At 43.6% G+C, this 18,506-nt stretch overlaps 1 protein-coding gene across 2 annotated transcripts in view; it reads right to left on the bottom strand.

Annotated features, from left to right (window-relative positions):
• Window positions 1-7,472: 7,472 nt before the first annotated feature.
• ADRA1A (adrenoceptor alpha 1A) overlaps window positions 7,473-18,506 on the bottom strand; it is a 116,362-nt gene continuing 105,328 nt past the window's right edge. The window contains exons 2-4 of one of the 2 annotated variants that reach the window (XM_068973895.1): window positions 16,186-16,571; window positions 14,236-14,297; window positions 7,473-9,290 (exon numbers count right to left, since the gene is read on the bottom strand). In XM_068973895.1, the coding sequence (XP_068829996.1) occupies window positions 14,268-14,297; window positions 16,186-16,571 (416 nt within the window). In that variant the 3' untranslated portion in view covers window positions 7,473-9,290; window positions 14,236-14,267. Of the gene's footprint in view, window positions 9,291-14,235; window positions 14,298-16,053; window positions 16,572-18,506 lie in introns of those variants that run through there. The other variant, XM_068973894.1, reaches the window with a different exon arrangement.

Consider the following 18,506-nt stretch of genomic DNA (forward strand, 5'->3'; position numbering starts at 1 on the left):
CAATCGCTCTGGTCAAAATTACTTCTCTTCCTCTTAATGTTGATTGTATAAACACACACACATCTTATAGTGTCTGCATCCCATACAGTGTCTTTCATAGGACAATGATGCTAACAAAATACTTCCTATTTGCCAAGTAAGTCATCAATGTGAGAAAGATTACAAATGCCAGCCGTGATATTCTTGTTCTGGGCTGTCTATAATCTGAAAGTCGGCTGGAAAGCCTTAGAGTAGCCCAGTGAGTCTGACTTTTAAAAATTAAAACAAAATGTTCTGGTGGGTTTATTTCCAATCCAAGGAAAATAACATCATGACGGGTTGGGGGCAGGGTGTGGAGAAATAACTGAAACTTGGAATTTGGTGCCAAGCACTCTAAATTTACAAATGACAGCTCCCAGGCGATGGTAAAGCACCCATCTTGTGAATTCCTTTCTAGGGAAAGAATCACTTGTGTCTTGAACTGGTGATGACCAACTTCTAGAAAGTATCAACTGAATTAGGATGAAGAGCAAAGGAAAAAGGAAACGTGGAGTTTTCAGTGCTTTAAGATACTCTGTGTGTGTGTGCGCATGCTCAGTTGCGTCCAACTCTTTTTTGTGACCCCATGGACTGTAGCCTGCCAGGCTCTACCATCCATGGGATTTCCCAGGCAAGAATACTGGACTGAGTTGTCATTTCCTCCTCCAGTTAAGATACTCTAAAGGTGATCTAATTCATAATAATGTCATTTATTTATATAGCATTTGGGAGGGGAAATGAAGACATGGAAAGAGGGCTAGCATTTATCAGGGGTTATTGTGATTTCAAATGTTTTATCCTCATGTGAGATAATTTTACCTCCATCATTTCATTTGCTTACCCATTTCACAGGTGAGGGAGATGAGGCCAAGAGAGGTTGCATGACTTGTCCAAGAACCTCGCTAGGTATAGGGCTTGAGGCTTGAAAAGAAGCCCAGGTTTTGTGGCTCCCAGGTCCCTGCTTACTTAATCCACAAGTTCCCCTCCTATGATGGGCTCTGACATTACCCATGCCAGGCCAAGGGTTCAGCAAACTCAGTGCCTACACTGGTGAGCTCCAGAAAAAGGTACAGAGGATGCTCAGCTTTTTCCAGTCTTTCTCTTTTCCCTGAACTCCCTTATGACTACTGTTTTTATTCTGCTCATACCCATACCACTCTATTGGTTCTCTGTGAAAATGCTTCTTTGGTAATGCGACTGTAAATTTTGTACTTTACCATATCAAAAATGGGCAGTGGGCTTTGCTCACTGCATCTCTCACATAGGAGATGCTCCAAAAATTTTCAATTTTTAATTTTTACTCTTTAAAGCTTTATCTCTACATACTCCATCACAGCGCCTTGTAGGCAGCAAACTCATTTCATTGTCTGCAACATTGGGTTAAGTAGGTGTGGTAATAACTGGAAAATGGATTGCTTATGGCTTTATACCCCAGAGACAAAAATAGCTATTTTCCTCCTTCTACATCTGATGAAGAAAGCATGTGTTTTGACTCAGGCTTTACAAGCTGAAGCAAAATTTTTGTTGCAGAGTGGCAGCTCTTGTGTGCTGAAGTTTAGGGATCAAGGTTGCGTGTGATTGGAATAAGAAAGCAGAGGATCAGAGGAGTTGCTGGAAGTAGAGACAAAAGGAAGAAGAGGACTCTATTTTCTTATTCAATGACTCCCTGATAGGTATTTAACTACATTAAGAAAGTGTGTAGAAAATTAGCCATAATTTGTTATTTAAATATTTGCAATTTTTGTTTGTTTTGCTCAAGAATATGTCATACTTTTTTTTTTTTTTTTTAAGATTTATTTTTGGCTGCGCTGGGTCTCGCTGTGCTTGGGCTCCTCTAGTTGGGGTGAGTGGGGCTAGTCTCTCGTTGCGGTACCCGGGCTTCTCATTGCGGTGACTTCTCTTGCTGCAGAGCCTGGGCTCTCTGTGCTCAGGCTTCAGTGGCCGTGGCTCTCGAGCTTAGCAGCATTGACTCTCTGGCTCTAGAGCGCAGACCCGTTAGTTGTGGTGCATGGGCTTAGCTGCTCTGCTGCATGTGGGATCTTCCTGGACCAGGGATCAAACCCATGGCCCCTGCGTTGGCTGGCAGATTCTTAGCCACTGGACCGCCAGTGAAGCCCTCAACAGCTTACTCTTCAATAGCCTTCCTACTTATCAGATTGAATTTGAATATCTTCATTTATGATTAAATCTGCTCATTCATCTCTTCAAGTATCAGTGCTTCCCATGTCCCAGCTCTTTTCAACAACTGTCACCTCTGCTGTAACAGAGGGCTTGGGTGGGGAGGGCACTGGGACTAAGATGCATTCATACTGATGCTCAGCTTTTGATTAATGTACCAAGGACCCTCCCACTCTTGAGACTTCAATTAACCAAGCTGCAGAGCTGAAATCTTTTCATTAGGAAGATAATGCTGGGTTTAGCAAAAGGCATGAGGACCAGAGTGAGGAAGAAAGATAGTTCTTTCTTTTTATTGGATAAATCAATAAGCCATTGCCACACTTAATCAAACCTATTTTTGGATGGTTTTGGTTTAAATACATTTTAATGCTTTTGTAGGACCTGCCTTTTCATGTGATTTTATCCCTCCTATAATTTCTAGGTTGGACTGAAGCTGGCAAACCACATTACTCTGGACAAAACAGTGTTCCCTTGTTGTGATAGATAGCACGGTACCAGAAACACTTCCAGTATGAGGGTCTCTGGGGAGGAGGCAAGGGACCAGGAAACTGAAGTGGGATGGTTCTTCACCCAGAAAGCATGACAGCAGATGTTAAGCTGGTTCTTCAGAATGAGAATAGAGGCTTGTGCTTCTCAGCAAAATCCAGGCAGAAGAGAAGGTATCACTCTTTGGCTGTCAGGAAAGCACCAGGCAGGTAATAAATTTGTCTACAATGAAGGACTTAGGTGGACTGATGAAACAGAAGTGGGATCAGATTTTTTCAAGAGAAGCAAGGGCACCAGACCAAGGTCCTCTAAGGCCACCCTCTAAGGGAATGGGCTGGGGGTTCCCAAGAGGCAGAAGCAGAAGCAGCTGAGATTGGACACTATATAGTCACTGAGGGTTTGGGCAGTGAGGGTGGGAGGTGGTCTTCATGTTGGAATTAAAAGGCCTGTGAGCGGGGAATGGCTGTATACATCCTCATAGCCAATCAAGTCAGTGTATCTTGCTTTCCTCCACTCTTGGGTTGTGAGACAAAAGAGGAAAGGCTATCTGAAGGCTGGTTGGCACCAGTTTCCCAAGCTAATCTTGATGTAGGGCAGACATCATTGAAATAGTATTAACTCAGCCACTGCTGGGAATGGTGGCCTATGGTAACCACAGCCTCCTATGTGCTGCTTCTCAGTGACCCAACTCCCAGGATCAAAGCATTCTGCCTTTGGTTCATTTTTTATTTTTTGGCCACACTGCAGGGCTTGCAGGATCTTAGTTCCCTGACCAAGGATTGAACCTGAGACCTTGGCAGTTAAAGGGCCAAGTCTTAACCACTGGACCACCAGGGAATTTCCAGGCTTTGGTTCGTGATCCAGTCTTGCTCTGTCTCACCCTTTCTCAGGATCTAGAGTCTGTCCCATTCATTGGCGGCTCTGAGGGTGATTCTATGTTGGCATGTGGGTGTGGAGACAACTAGCCTGGGATTCCCCACTGCTGGGCTCTGCATTCTGATTACATTCCTGCTGTAAATTTTCAGAAGCCTTTTGTTATCAGCTATTACCTGGACCTTCCTGGTGGATTGTCTGGTGCTCCTCAGCACCTGTGGTCCTGGTCTCCCAGCTCTCAGACCCTGCCTCTTACTAGTGCTTGGATTAGTGGTCCCTGGCTTCTCTCTGTCCCCTTTCTCCTGGCCTGTTTAGGAGAGCCTGTCTTCAGAGATGACACCTAGGTGCTGAGGACTGCTGTACACATATGGAGTCATATGACAGTGTCTGCTTTCCCAGAGTTTCCATCTAGTTAAGAACATGGAACCAATAAAGGTAGGGTATAAAGTATATTTTAAAGTGAAAAAGGAGTTATGGATTTTAAAAAAAGCAACAGAAGGATAACAATAAAGTGCACAAGTGTGTTTGTCACTCGGTCGTGTCTGACTCTTTGGGACTCCATCGACTGTAGCCCATTAGGCTCCTCTGTCCATGGGATTCTCCAGGCAAGAATTACTGGAGTGGGTTACCATTTCCTCCTCCAGGGGATCTTCCTGACCCAGGGATTGAACCTGGGTCTCCCACATTGCAGGCAGATTCTTTACTGTCTGAGCCACCAGGGAAGCCCCCGAAGTGCACAAGTAATTGCCAAATACATGTGATAGATAACTGCTGTAGGGTCTTGGAGAGGGTCTTTGGGAAGGACTGCATCTGAACTTCTGCTTTGGGAAAAGAATTATGGATACATTTTTATGTGAAGAAAGAAGACAGTGGGGAGGGAAGTGCTATGGGCTGGATTGTTTCCCCCTTAAGTTTTGTATGCTGAAATCCTAATTCCTGGTACCCTAGAATGTGACTGTATTTGGAGATATGGTCTTAAGAGATGTACCTGCAGTTAAATGAGGTCATTGGCATGGGCTCTGATCCAATAGGACTGGTGTCCTTCTAAGAGGAGGAAGCTAGGGCACAGACACCCAGAAGGAAGGCTGTGTGCAGATACAAGCAGGAGGTGGCTGTCTGTAAGTCAAGGAGAGAGGCTTCAGAAGAACCAACTCGGCCGACACTTTGATTTTGAACTTCCAGCCTCTAGACTCAGAGAGAATAAATTTCTGCTGTTTAAGTCACTCAGTGTGTGGTCCTTTGTTATGATGGCCCTAGCAAATGGAAGGATTACAAACGTTAAGAGCTGTGTCAGCAAAAGTAGGCACATGTTTGGCAGGAGAGGATCCTTTGCTTACAGTAAGAAGGCTCCTGGTGGGTATGATGAAAGAAGAGAAAGAGTCCTGGAACACAGTCCAGGAATGGATGGGCTGGGGGGATAAAGATGGGGATAGGAGCATCAGGAATGAAGGAACACCTTGCATCCAGTTGAGTTCTACCTACAGTATCACTCCAGTATTCTTGCCTGGAGAATCCCACTGACGGAGGAGCCTGGTGGGCTACTATCCAATGGGCTGCAGAGAATCGGACACAACTGAAGCGACTTAGCACAGCATAGCATCCCTTCTGGGGGAATAACCATTGCCTCATGCTGACATGAAACTAAGTTTACTTTATGGCATTAATCAAGGCCCTGGAGACCCTAAGAGGGAAAGGAAAGGGGAAGAAACAAAATCCAGAGACAAATGATGAAGAAGAGGAAGAGAAGGGGGCATTGTAGGGTCCATAAAGACTTTTGAACATCAGAGAGGGAGACGCAGCAGCTGGTAAAAGAAGAGACACACATCTGGGAGGAGGGGAACAAATACCACTCCTGACTCTTTTCTGAGATACGACTGCACATGGTGCTTGTAGCTTTCCATTGGAACTAATAGTATAAGAAGACAAAGACAGCAATCCTGCCAAAGGTAAGGGTCCTCCTTGGGGAGGCTTCCCCTGTGCTCTCAGACTGGGGGCCTTTCCTGCCCTGGACTCACTGGCAGGTGGGGCTCTCCCGTGGGAAGCGTGCAGCAGCTGAGGGAAGCACCAGCTTGCCAGCACTGTAGCCCATGGGAACTGGCACCCTCTGGAGTAAGGGCACCCACCCCAACATCATCACTCCTTGTAAATTTCACAAGAGGTGGAGGGTGGAATGATGGAGAGAGAGGAGTGATGAGGAAGGACAGGGGAAGCAAAGAAAGGAGAGGGTGAAGATAGACAGGGCTGGGAGGAAGGAAGCTGCCAAACAGGAGCAGTGTCTGTCCAGTCCTCCATTCTATGCCTGCTGCTGGCAGTGTTGTTTGTGACTGATAGGTCTCCATGCTCCCAGGTCCTTCCCCATCAGGGCTGCCCTCCACCGCATCCCATCCCTGTCTCCACCAAGTCTCATCTCTTAGCACTGTGCATACCCTGTCCTGGACCAAGGGAAATGCATACCTTGTTTCCAGCTAAGACTGTCTTTCTCCCCCTTACTGCCTATCAGAATTGGAGGGGATGGAAAGGAAACCCCTCCCACAAGGCACCAGCTCAGAAAAATAGAGCTCTGTTATCCCAGGGGAGGGCTAAATATGTTTCCATAGTAACGCCATTTTGAGTCTAGTTAGGTCATTTCAGACTTAAACAAAAAGGAAGAGAGGAAAAGGAAGGGGGGGGGAGGGGAAGGGGATTTGGGAGGGGGGAGGAGGAGGAGGAGGAGGAGGAGGAGGAGGAGAAGAGCTCCTGTTGGCAACTTGTTCAGTCGTTTAGTCGTGTCCAACTCTTTGTAACCCCATGACTGCAGCATGCCAGGCTTCACTGTCCATCACCAACTCCCAGAGCTTGCTCAAACTCATGTCCATCAAGTCAGTGATGCCATCCAGCCATCTCATCCTCTGTTGCCCCCTTCTTTTCTTGCCCTCAATCTTTCCCAGCATTGGGGTCTTTTCCAATGAGTCAGCTCTTTGCATCAAGTGGCCAAAGTATTGGAGCTTCAGCTTCAGCATCAGTCCTTCCAATGAATATTCAGGTTCTATTTCCTTTAGGAGTGACTGGTTTGACCTTCTTGCCTGTCCAGCATCTCCTCTGGACCCCAGGTCCTGGTGAGCTCCAGTAGCAGACCGCTAATTGCCCGGGTACTTGCACTGTGGTCAGGAGGCCTCCCCCTGGAGCCAAGTGAGGACATCCCTACAGCAGCCTCCAGCAGTCTAGGAGAAACTTCACATTGGCCTTAGTCAAGTGGCTGTGGTTGGCTGTTGCTGCTCTCAGAGTTGGCCAGACTGTGCTGGAGTATTTTTCCAATGAGGGGAAGAGCTAAAAAGACCCCTGTGGATGGGCCTGGGCTTCTGCTGAACTGCTGGCTCTGCAGAATATAGCAGTGGGAGGGGAGACTGAAAATCACAGTGACATACTGGGGTGTATCTTTTGGGTGGGCAGGTCATACTGGAGCAGGCTCCAGCCCTGAACATGAATGCTGTCACTTTACTTAACAACTCATACAGTTTGCAGATGCTGATGTAATCAAGTGTAGATGTGGCAATTGAACATTAAAAAAAAAAACAAAAAAAACTTGCTGTTGAACAACCAAATCCAGTGCTTAGCATTGTTTGTACTATGCTGTAAACAAGTTATGGCAGAGATCAAGGATAGAAAACTATGGCCCCTGGTCTGTTGCTATTTTGTTTTTCTTGGTACAGGCTGTGGACTAAGAATGGTTTGTACATGTTTAGAGGGTCTCCCCTCCCCACACAAAAATTCAAACAAAGAAGAATGTGTGACAGAGACTGTATGGCCCACAATGCCGAAATTGTTTACTATCTAGCCATTTGCAGAAAATGTTGGCCAACCCCAGGTGTATATTAAATAGATTTTTATTTTTTGTTTTTGGTTCATCTGAGAACATCCTCCCCCACCCCCATTTATAACAATGCCTCTTGGAAAAATGCAACAGATGAGTTTGGAACACACTCAGATCACAAGCTGGGGACTGTCTGTGCCTTCCTGTATTTTCTTTTTCTTTTTGTGCCAAATACAGCGCCTGGTGCAGGAGAAGAAGTGAACAACTTGCTGATGGTAATGATCATTGTGCATACAACTCTCAGGCTCACAGGAAAATGAACATTCCCAAAACTCTCTCTGGGACTTCTGCATTCCTGAAGTCCTTAAGGTGTCAGTCACTGTTGTCTTTGCCTCACAGGTCACCGTGTTGAGCAAGCCAAGAGCCCCTCCTGCCCTGCTTATTTCCTTAGCTCTGCCGCTGCCTATCTAGGGAGAATGAGCAGTATAACATCTGCTTGTCTTTTAGCCAATGAGAGAAGCCTAGACAAATATGCACTCAGCCCCCAGAACAATCTTGATCGGCCCAGCCACCAGCAGAGATACAGCGGGAGAGAAGGTACAAACGGAGCTGAAAATACGGCTCAGAGGTGAGTGAGTGAAATGTGAATGTCAGGGTCTTGAGAAATGCAGTGGACCTTGAGGATATTCAAGGCATCTAGGAAAGAGAAGTCAGAGGCTGGATTTGAAGATATTCAAAGAAATCCTCGGCTTAACCTCATCCCTCCCCTTGGCTCTTCATACGCTAATAAACCTAATTCCTTCTTTCTCTTCCTACCTCACGGGGTAGGACTCGAGATATGAAAATATACTTTGGACTCGTATGAAATGTATAAATAGAAGAAAATATTAAACTTCTGTTGGGACTGTCTGTAGTTTCTTTTCTATCACATCAGAATGTGCGTGCATGCTTCAATTGTTTCCAACTCTTTGTGACCCCATGGACCATAGTCTGCCAGATCCCTCTATCCATGGAATTCTCCAGGCAAGAATACTGGAGTGGGTTGCCATGCCCTTCTCCAGGGGATCTTCCTGACCCAGGGATCGAACCAGTGTCTCCTGCATTGCAGGCATATTCTTTACCGCTGAGCCACAGCAGAAGCCCATCACATCAGAATGCAGTTATTGTATTCAAGGTTTCTAACAAATCAGAGCCTTCATTCCACCACCGCCGCCCCCCCCCACCTGCCAAATATAGTACAAATTTGTCCTCAGACTTTATAATCTAATTAAATATGGATTCCTCATAGTTTCGCAATAATCATTTATAGCTCAAGATGTGCCACTTTGACTATGCTATGGAGGGCAAGTAATGTAGTGACTCCTGAGCCACAAGTAGAGGAAAGACAGTTGATTTGTCTTTGGAAATGAATCAGCAACAGCTTTAGGGAAGTTTCTTGTTGAGCAGTACAGGAACGCATTACTGAACAGCTTTGAGCAATGTCCAGGGTAAGTCTTCCTCCTCCTCCACAGCCCTCTTCCAACGCCATGACCTTCCTTCGAGGTAGAAGACTCAGTAGTTCATGTTGCAGTAGCCAAGACATGATTTTTTCCTGTACAGAGCAGACAAGATCCATCCACAGCCCCTGTGACACTGAGGTCTGGGTAAGAGGGAAAGAGGTAATGGTGACAGGATCGCTGGCAAGATCCGGCATCCTCTGCTCAAATTCCAGCTTGCTCTTGACAGCCCAGCCCCATCACAGTCATCTGCTGTCACTCATCTTGTAGGGACTTGGAGGGCCAGAGGCTCTCACTGCTGCCATTGCTTTTGGAAGATGACGGACCCCACAGCAGTCTGGGCTCAGCCCTGCTCCAAAGTACAGTTTGCAGACAGGGAGCAGATGTCAACAGTGTTCCAACTGGAGCTTCACCAGAGCTGTGTGCAGCTAGTTTGATGGTTAAAAGTCCTAGTAGTGTAAAAAGAAATCAGAGTGACAAATGAGCACACCTCGGATGCCACCATATTTACCACTGCTGCCTTCTTTTCCAGTCTCCCTGGTTTGCTTGCAGAGTTTACCTTCCATGTGCTTGGGCTCCCTTCTCCCCTTGCTGACGAGCAGAGCTCTCTCCTTAATTAAGTGAACAAGTACTCATACATAGAGGCAGCGTCTCTTCTGGCAGGACGATCTGAGCAGAAACAGCCCCCGAAGCAAGTGAGAATGTTTGTCAAGCTGTGATTAAGTAGCCGTGATTAAAAAGCGAATAATTACCTGCCCAAGCAAAGAGTTTCTAACATGTTCTAACTCCCAGGCCATAATCATGAACCTTATGGGTCCAGAAGGTCTGCGTGATGGTTCCTTTTGGGGGGTGGGGGTAACCAAGATGCTCAGGACTTAAAAGTTTTCATTTGTGAAATCCAGAAGCAAGAGGATGCCATCTAAGAAGTATCTATAGCTACCAACTGAGTCTTCATTTTCAAAGATTGCCCAGGTCTCTGGTACTTGAAAACCAGCATTCTGAACCATTTCCTCCTGGTGACAGACATGAAATTCACATGTCTGACATACTCTCTGGACTCTATAATTCCTGGTGAAGTATCTCTAATTCCTTCTCTTTCTCCAACTCAAAAAAATTATTTTTGGAGTACAAGTGAAAGAAAGTGATATTGTATTTATTTTTTATTTATTTTAAGAAGGGCTATACTTCCTGAAAGTGTGCTTATGAACTGTGGCTCGTAGTCAATAACTTCAACACACTGCACAATGTGTTTTTTTTTTATCCACAAATGTGTTTGCTGTTCTAAGCCAAGGCAGCCTCTTCTGCCTTCTCTTGCATGTCCATCTTCACCCAGTTTGATATAATTTGTTCTTCACGCAAAGCCTCAGTAACATTCCAGGTCACAATACACTACAAAAGTGGTGCAGCTTGATAGAACTGTAGGTGCCAAACCCTTACAATTATGACCTGCTCTTGTGTTTGGCTGGGCTGGAAAATTGGCGGCATATTTATTGAGATTAATTGAAAGCAAATCCCAAAGAAACAAAGCATTCAAAGTTTGAGTATAGTGGCTTCCCTGGTGGTTCAGTGGTAAAGAATCCGTCTGCCAATGCAGGAGACACGGATTCTATCCATGATACAGGAAGATCCCCTGGAGGAGGAAATGGCAACCCACTCCAGTATTCTTGGCTGGGAAATCCCTTGGACAAAGGAGCCTGGTGGGCTAGTCCATGGGGTCGCAAAGAGTCATATACGACTTAGCAACTGAACAATAATAATGACAAAAATGGTTTAGTATCATCAGCATATCCAACTCCAATTTGGGGGCTTTGACGTTTACTACTTATGAGGCTGAGGTGTTGGTGGAAAACATGTAGACATTAGGGTTTGGAAGACCCAGGATCAAATCATGGTTCCTCCTTGGCCTTGGGTGAATCATTAATCACATTTAACTATCAAATTTCTTGGCTCTCAAATAAGAACAGTAGAACTAAGACCTATATATAGAAAACTATAAAACACTGATGAAAGAAATCAAAGAGGACACTAATAGATGGAGAAATATACCATGTTCATGGGTCGGAAGAATCAATATAGTGAAAATGAGTATACGACCCAAAGCAATTTACAAATTCAACGCAATCCCTATCAAGCTACCAGCCATATTTTTCACAGAACTAGAACAAATAATTTCAAGATTTGTATGGAAATACAAAAAACCTCGAATAGCCAAAGCAATCTTGAGAAAGAAGAATGGAACTGGAGGAATCAACTTGCCTGACTTCAGGCTCTACTACAAAGCCACAGTCATCAAAACAGTATGGTACTGGCACAAAGACAGAAATATAGATCAATGGAACAAAATAGAAAGCCCAGAGATAAATCCACACACATATGGACACCTTATCTTTGACAAAGGAGGCAAGAATATACAATGGAGTAAAGACAATCTCTTTAACAAGTGGTGCTGGGAAAACTGGTCAACCACTTGTAAAAGAATGAAACTAGATCACTTTCTAACACCGCACACAAAAATAAACTCAAAATGGATTAAAGATCTAAATGTAAGACCAGAAACTATAAAACTCCTAGAGGAGAACATAGGCAAAACACTCTCAGACATAAATCACAGCAGGATCCTCTATGATCCACCTCCCAGAATTCTGGAAATAAAAGCAAAAATAAACAAATGGGATCTAATTAAAACTAAAAGCTTCTGCACAACAAAGGAAAATATAAGCAAGGTGAAAAGACAGCCTTCTGAATGGGAGAAAATAATAGCAAATGAAGCAACTGACAAACAATTAATCTCAAAAATATACAAGCAACTTATGCAGCTCAATTCCAGAAAAATAAACGACCCAATCAAAAAATGGGCCAAAGAACTAAATAGACATTTCTCCAAAGAAGACATACGGATGGCTAACAAACACATGAAAAGATGCTCAACATCACTCATTATCAGAGAAATGCAAATCAAAACCACAATGAGGTACCACTTCACACCAGTCAGAATGGCTGCGATCCAAAAATCTGCAAGCAATAAATGCTGGAGAGGGTGTGGAGAAAAGGGAACCCTCCTACACTGTTGGTGGGAATGCAAACTAGTACAGCCACTATGGAGAACAGTGTGGAGATTCCTTAAAAAATTGCAAATAGAACTACCTTATGACCCAGCAATCCCACTGCTGGGCATACACACCGAGGAAACCAGAATTGAAAGAGACACATGTACCCCAATGTTCATCGCAGCACTGTTTATAATAGCCAGGACATGGAAACAACCTAGATGTCCATCAGCAGATGAATGGATAAGAAAGCTTTGGTACATGTACACAATGGAGTATTACTCAGCCGTTAAAAAGAATTCATTTGAATCAGTTCTGATGAGATGGATGAAACTGGAGCCGATTATACAGAGTGAAGTAAGCCAGAAAGAAAAACACCAATACAGTATACTAACACATATATATGGAATTTAGAAAGATGGCAATGACGACCCTGTATGCAAGACAGGAAAAAAGACACAGCGGTGTATAACGGACTTTTGGACTCAGAGAGAGAGGGAGAGGGTGGGATGATTTGGGAGAATGGCATTCTATCATGTATACTATCATGTAAGAATTGAATCGCCAGTCTATGTCTGACGCAGGATACAGCATGCTTGGGGCTGGTGCATGGGGATGACCCACAGAGATGTTATGGGGAGGGAGGTGGGAGGGGGTTTCATGTTTGGGAACACATGTAAGAATTAAAGATTTTAAAATTAAAAAAAAATAAATAAAAAATAAATTAAAAAAAAAAAAAAAGAACAGTAGAACTGCTATGACATTTAGAGACTATGGATGTGAAATGTTCTGCTTGTGCTTGGCACATAGTAACACCTAAGAAGAAAACCTTAAGAAAATATTTATTTACCCAAATGCCACAGTCCACTATGGATGGACCAATCCAAGTAGCTGGCAAGAGCATTAGAAGCCCGAGAAGGCAATGGCAGCCCACTCCAGTACTCTTGCCTGGAAAATCCCATGGATGGAGGAGCCTGGTATGCTGCAGTCCATGGGGTCGCTAAGAGTCGGACACGACTGAGCAACTTCACTTTCACTTTTCACTTTCATGCATTGGAGAAGGAAATGGCAACCCACTCCAGTGTTCTTGCCTAGAGAATCCCAGGGATGGTGGAGCCTGATGGGCTGCTGTCTATGGGATCACACAGAGTCGGACATGACTGAAGCGACTTAGCAGCAGCAGCAGCGGCAGACCCCAAGTGATTTTAGGCAGAAGCAGTGTTGGCTGAGACCTCCCTTATGGGAGGTATATGCTTTTCTGAAATCCTTGCAAAGCTCTGGCGAAATTCCTGAATAAAGAGATTCAAGGTCTCTCTTAATGCATGCGATTTGAATTGCAGAAGAAACTCAAGTTTCACCTATCCCATAATGTCAAGTTGATTTTTTGCTGATGTTTAGACAATCCTGAAAGCAACTGCTTTTTATAACACATTAGAGAAGATATTTTGATCACTGTTACTCTGGGTACATTCTCCAAACTCCAAATAGAAGGAGTAAACATGTGAGTATAAATATGACGATCATTTGTTTAACTGTGACAATTTTAGAGAGTTTTTGGCATGCTCCAAGGTACAGAGATTTTTGTGGATGAGTGAAAAAAATAACTCGTGTATTGTTTATCCCGCTTTGACTAAGTCTTGGGTGACATTATCAATTTTTCGTAAAACTGGTGTGTTTGTACCTAATATCAAGTCATGGGAAAGGAAAAAAATGTTAAAGTTTGCCTCCCTGGAGGGCCTGGGGATGGAGAAGCGTGTAGCAGACAATTATTTATGGATAGTTTTACATGAATACAATTGTCATGGATTTTATCTGATGACCGAAAGGTTTTCAAATTGTTGTCTTTGATTAGAAGTGGCGTTAAAGCTAGTTTTCCGGTGATCCTAAGCTTTTTAGTATTTAAAATTTAAATTTGTCTCTAAGGTGTTTAAAGACAAGCTCAAACATAGAGTCATATTCTGGTGAAGAAAAACTGTTACCCTTCTTTTCATGGAGTTGTTCTTCCTATAAGGGTGAGCCTGGTCTAAGTAGTTTTAAAAATTCAGATCCTAAAAGAAGTTCTTCTCAACAATGAAACTGAAGCAAGGTGTATGTAGTCAAGTCCTTCCCGCATGCCTCCATGCACAATATGACACCCACATCTGGAAGAGCCATCGTGAGACGTGCAAACAGACAGAAGAGTCTAGAAATACAGCCAGCATCTACTGCCAGAGTCTAAGTTACAAGCAAAAGGCAGAGTGTCTAACTGGACAACAAGGAGACACTTTCCAGAAAGGACCGAGAAAGCAGTAACATTCTGTGTCAAAACACAACCAACAACCAAACTCCAACTGATGTGCAAACATACCTTCCATGGCAGTATGCAAACAAATTCGCCTTTCAGAAGGATTTCAGGAAATTATCACTTTGCTGCAAGGAAAGAAGGAAAAGATAATGGTGCCACTACCTTTGCAGTGAAGGTTAAATAATGTCTGTAATGGAAAATTCCCTGGTGGTACAGTGGTTAAGACTCTGCACACTCACTGCCGAGGACCTGGGTTCAATCCCTGGTCAGGGAACTAAGATCCTGCAGGCCATGTGAGGTGGCAAAAATAAATGAATAAATAAATGAAAATTTTAAAATGGCAATAATTTGTTTTAAAATTCTTAGAGGGAATTACCCCAAACAGGGGAAATAGACCATAGAAATGGTTAGAAGTTTTAGACCTGTGATTCTAGTCAAGCATTATTTCAAAAACATAAATCTTCTTTTAAATTCCTATTGTGGAATGTGAAAATATTTTAGTTTTACAGATAGTCACCATCTGTATCTCTGTAATATATTGAATTCTTGAGGTTTACCAAAATTTGATATACAGAAAGCAAAAAATAGCTCCTCCCCCAGGTTCTTGTAAAAAGTGGGAATAGGTTCAATAAATGGGGGACTGGATCTTTTCTCAGCATAAATAGGGTTCTGTCAAAAACAATTTGCAAACTTCTGTTTTTGATGGGCTTAAAGTGACCAGAAAGCATCTTCCTAAGTGTATCTTTCAGAGTTCAGGAAGGGGGTACTTGAATCATCAGGCTTATTCTGGCATGTCCCATGTGCCCTGGGGACCATGGACCTCACTCATTATGCAGTAGTGAAGCAGCTGAGAAAAAATGGCAGTGGTGATATGCCATTCAAAATATTATATGCCCTGGGTTTTCATAATGGAATTCTGGAAAAGGTAAGTGATTTGCCAAGAAAAGCCTTTCTATGCCATGTTGAAAAGGCTGTGGAGTAATTTTGTAGCCTCTTTCTTAGCTTGAAAGTAGCACCCACCCCACCCCAAACTCTTGATCTTTAAGTATGTTACACAAGAAGCCTTTCTCCACCTGATCTTGGAACCACTTATTGGAATTTTGTCCATAGAAGTTGAAGAACTGACTCTCATCCTTACTGTCTTCCATTAGGAAAAGCCATCCTTTTCCCAACTGGTTCTTTCAACACTCTCTAGACCCAAGTGCAGATGACCATTGACATAATGAGTGCCCCTCACCCTCATCCTTAGGGAATTGGGAGCAGTATCCTGTCAAGCAGCAGCAAAAGGTAAATAAAATCTCACTGTCAAGTTTCACCCAAACTGAGAAAGGGTGGACTGTAAAACTTGCTCTAAAAATAATGTGTCTGTATATTGGCCACCATCTTAAGGCTCTTCCTCTCCAGGCCTTCTCCCCATAAAAATCCAACGTGGCTTTCAGCAAGTTTAGCCTGGAAATAAAATCCCCTCACTCCATCAAGAATTAGCTCCAAACTTAGAGTGCATGCTCAAAATATTCATGATGAAATCATAATCCTATATTTATCGTCTTTTGGATTGTGTATGAAATTCTGTTTCCCATGGTGTTTGTCGTTGAAAGGGGCAGGCGTAGAAAGCAGGCTCGGAGAATGACCCAGAGAGCATTAGCCTCAAGGAAATGCTGTTTCTCATCATAGTGAACTGGATGGCGGTAGGACATCTTCTCTCGTCTCTAAGCCCTACCTCTGCCCCAGAGTCAGCTCTCCTCCCCAGCCCATTCCCAGATGGTCCCTGGTTTACTGGCTGTGTCTCAGCATCCACGGAACGTGAACTGGCCTTCCCAGAAGGAAGTGGAGAGTGGGTGCTTAAGATCACCCTCCTGTCCTTCTGACCTTTCCTGTCCTTTAGACTTCCTCCCCATTTTCACTGAGGGAGATGGTGTGGATCTTAATGGTCGGAATCTGATGATTCTCTCCATGACTGGGGGTCGAGACCCCCAGGCAACAGCACACTTGCAAAAAGCTTTTACTTCTCACCCGGGCAGTGGTGCAGGCTGACGGGTCTCTGGCCACCGCCATCCTGGCAGATCCGCGGGGTAGGGAAGAGAAAATTTTCCATTCACAGACCCCATCCGTCTTGGAGATCTTATAGAAGGTCTCTGCAGATCCCACCGGAATGCGAACCAGGTCCTTGTGCTGTCCCTCCAGGGCGTGGCTGGGTGCATGCAGTGTGTAGCCCAGGGTGTGTTTGGAGGACTGCTTTCGTCGCAGACACTGGATTCTCAAGACATTCTGAAAGGCCTTTTTAAACTCTTGACTGGAGCATGGGTATATAATGGGGTTGATGCAGCTGTTTAGGTAACCGAGCCAAAATGCTATTTTAAAAACGGTTTCTGAGGGCCTGAAATCAGGAAAGAAAGACCCTGGAAGAAAACACAAGAGATTCATACATGTTATTTGCAAGTCAATGGGCCACTTGGCTAGGAAAATAAAGTAAACTCTCCAACAAACACTTTTATCGTGTCTCGAAAAAGCTCCAAATGGTCCCAAATGCGTTTGAGTTTTCACATTTGACTGATCACATCCTTGTTAATATCCTCAAAAGCCATTCATACTTGGTCCACATCAGCAATATCATTTACGGGAAAAGACCCAAAGGATAGGGCTGCCCTGGTTCTTAGTGATGAAATATCACTTGATGTCCACTAGGAAGCTTTAAATCATGAAAACATGAGATGGAGGCTGAGTCTACATATGCAAATTGTTTTGCCTGAATTTAAAACTAAGTTGAAATTCATCCAAACATTCCTATTAAAATAAGATCGCCTGAATTGTTCTTTTGTTCTTTGATGCAGTATTACATGGGCTTCCCAGGTGGCGCTAGTGGTAAAGAACCTGTCTGCCAAAGCAGGAGACAAAAGAGAGGAAGAAGGCATGGCAACCCAATCCAGTATTCTTGCGTGGAGAATCCGACGGACAGGGGACCCTGGCAGACGGCGGTCCATAGGGTCGCAAGGAGTCGGACATGAGTGAGCAACTGAGGATACAAGCAGTATTATACAAATACAGCCTAAATATTAATAATTTGAATCTTTTTCTCTCCTGAATGTTGGAGTAATATTATCTAATGAGAATTTCAAATTTACAAACTATTTATTGGCTTTGTCAACTTTGACCAGTGATTTTTTTCTCTGATGATGCCTTTTGACATTGCAGTATACTCACCTGTTCAAAATACTCCAATAGCAGCCAAATGCTTCTTAAGAGCTTGACATGCAGGGTCTTTTCCAGTACTAACCTACTCTACCTTTCTAACATTAATAGTTGCACTGTAAACAGACACACTACAAAATTTTCTCCAAGTCACTGCTCATTTTTTTTGGGTCCAGATGTCCAAAATGACCTTTAGTGTCCTCTTTACCTACTCAAGTCACCCTTTAATTTACCCAGCAGGAATCAAGTTTCAGGTCTCTTTACGTCTTACATAATAACTCTCTCATAGCTCCTGGAGGCAAAAATGGCAAAACCAAGTTATCTTAAAGTGGGAACAGTGTTACAGTGTTAGTCGCTCAGTCGTATCCTACTGTTTGCGATCCCACAGATTGTAGCCCACCAGGCTCCTCTGTCCATGGAATTCTCCAGGCAAGAATACTGGAGTGGGCTGCCATTTCCTTCTCCAGGGGATCTTCCTGACCCTGGGATTGAACCAGTGTCTCCTGCATTTCAGGCAGATTCTTTACCACCTGAGCCACCAGGGAAACACCATGCGAACAGTCTTAGAGGTTATTGTATTTAATTACTCAGTTTCCAAAGGAAAAAACCAATGATTGAAGTGGTTGTCACAAACTTAATAGCTATGTACTAATACAGTGATAGATAAAGAGATATAGAACTGCTAGCCCAGTGTTATTTATTTTCTGCACGATTTCTTTCTTTTGCCTCAGCCTCATAAAGATCTTGATTTTTTGTCTTTCTTTTTCTCTCTGCTCTAGAGACCCATCAGAGTCATGACAAACTGATGGATAGGCTTAAAAATCTACTCTGGCAAACACTGCCCTGAAATTTAGCGGAAAAGCTCATAAATATAAACAAAGAGTAAAGTTAAATATTGTAGAACCAAAGAAGGCAAAATGGTACAGTGATTGATGAGGGTATTTTTTGTCTCTGAAGCATATTCCCTGTTAAATTCAATGTGTCTCAAAGAAATTAAAACACATACAGGCACATACAGAGATGATGGTTGTTAAGTGGGACAGTATTATCCTTTATCTCCAAAGCTTTGAACATTTTCCTATAGCTATAATACAATGTACTCATATTGAGTGTCTGGTTTGAGCCAGGCTCTGTACTAAACAGTC

This window comes from Capricornis sumatraensis, chromosome 6 (assembly GCF_032405125.1).
Source record: "Capricornis sumatraensis isolate serow.1 chromosome 6, serow.2, whole genome shotgun sequence".
NCBI classification, from domain to species: domain Eukaryota; kingdom Metazoa; phylum Chordata; class Mammalia; order Artiodactyla; family Bovidae; genus Capricornis; species Capricornis sumatraensis.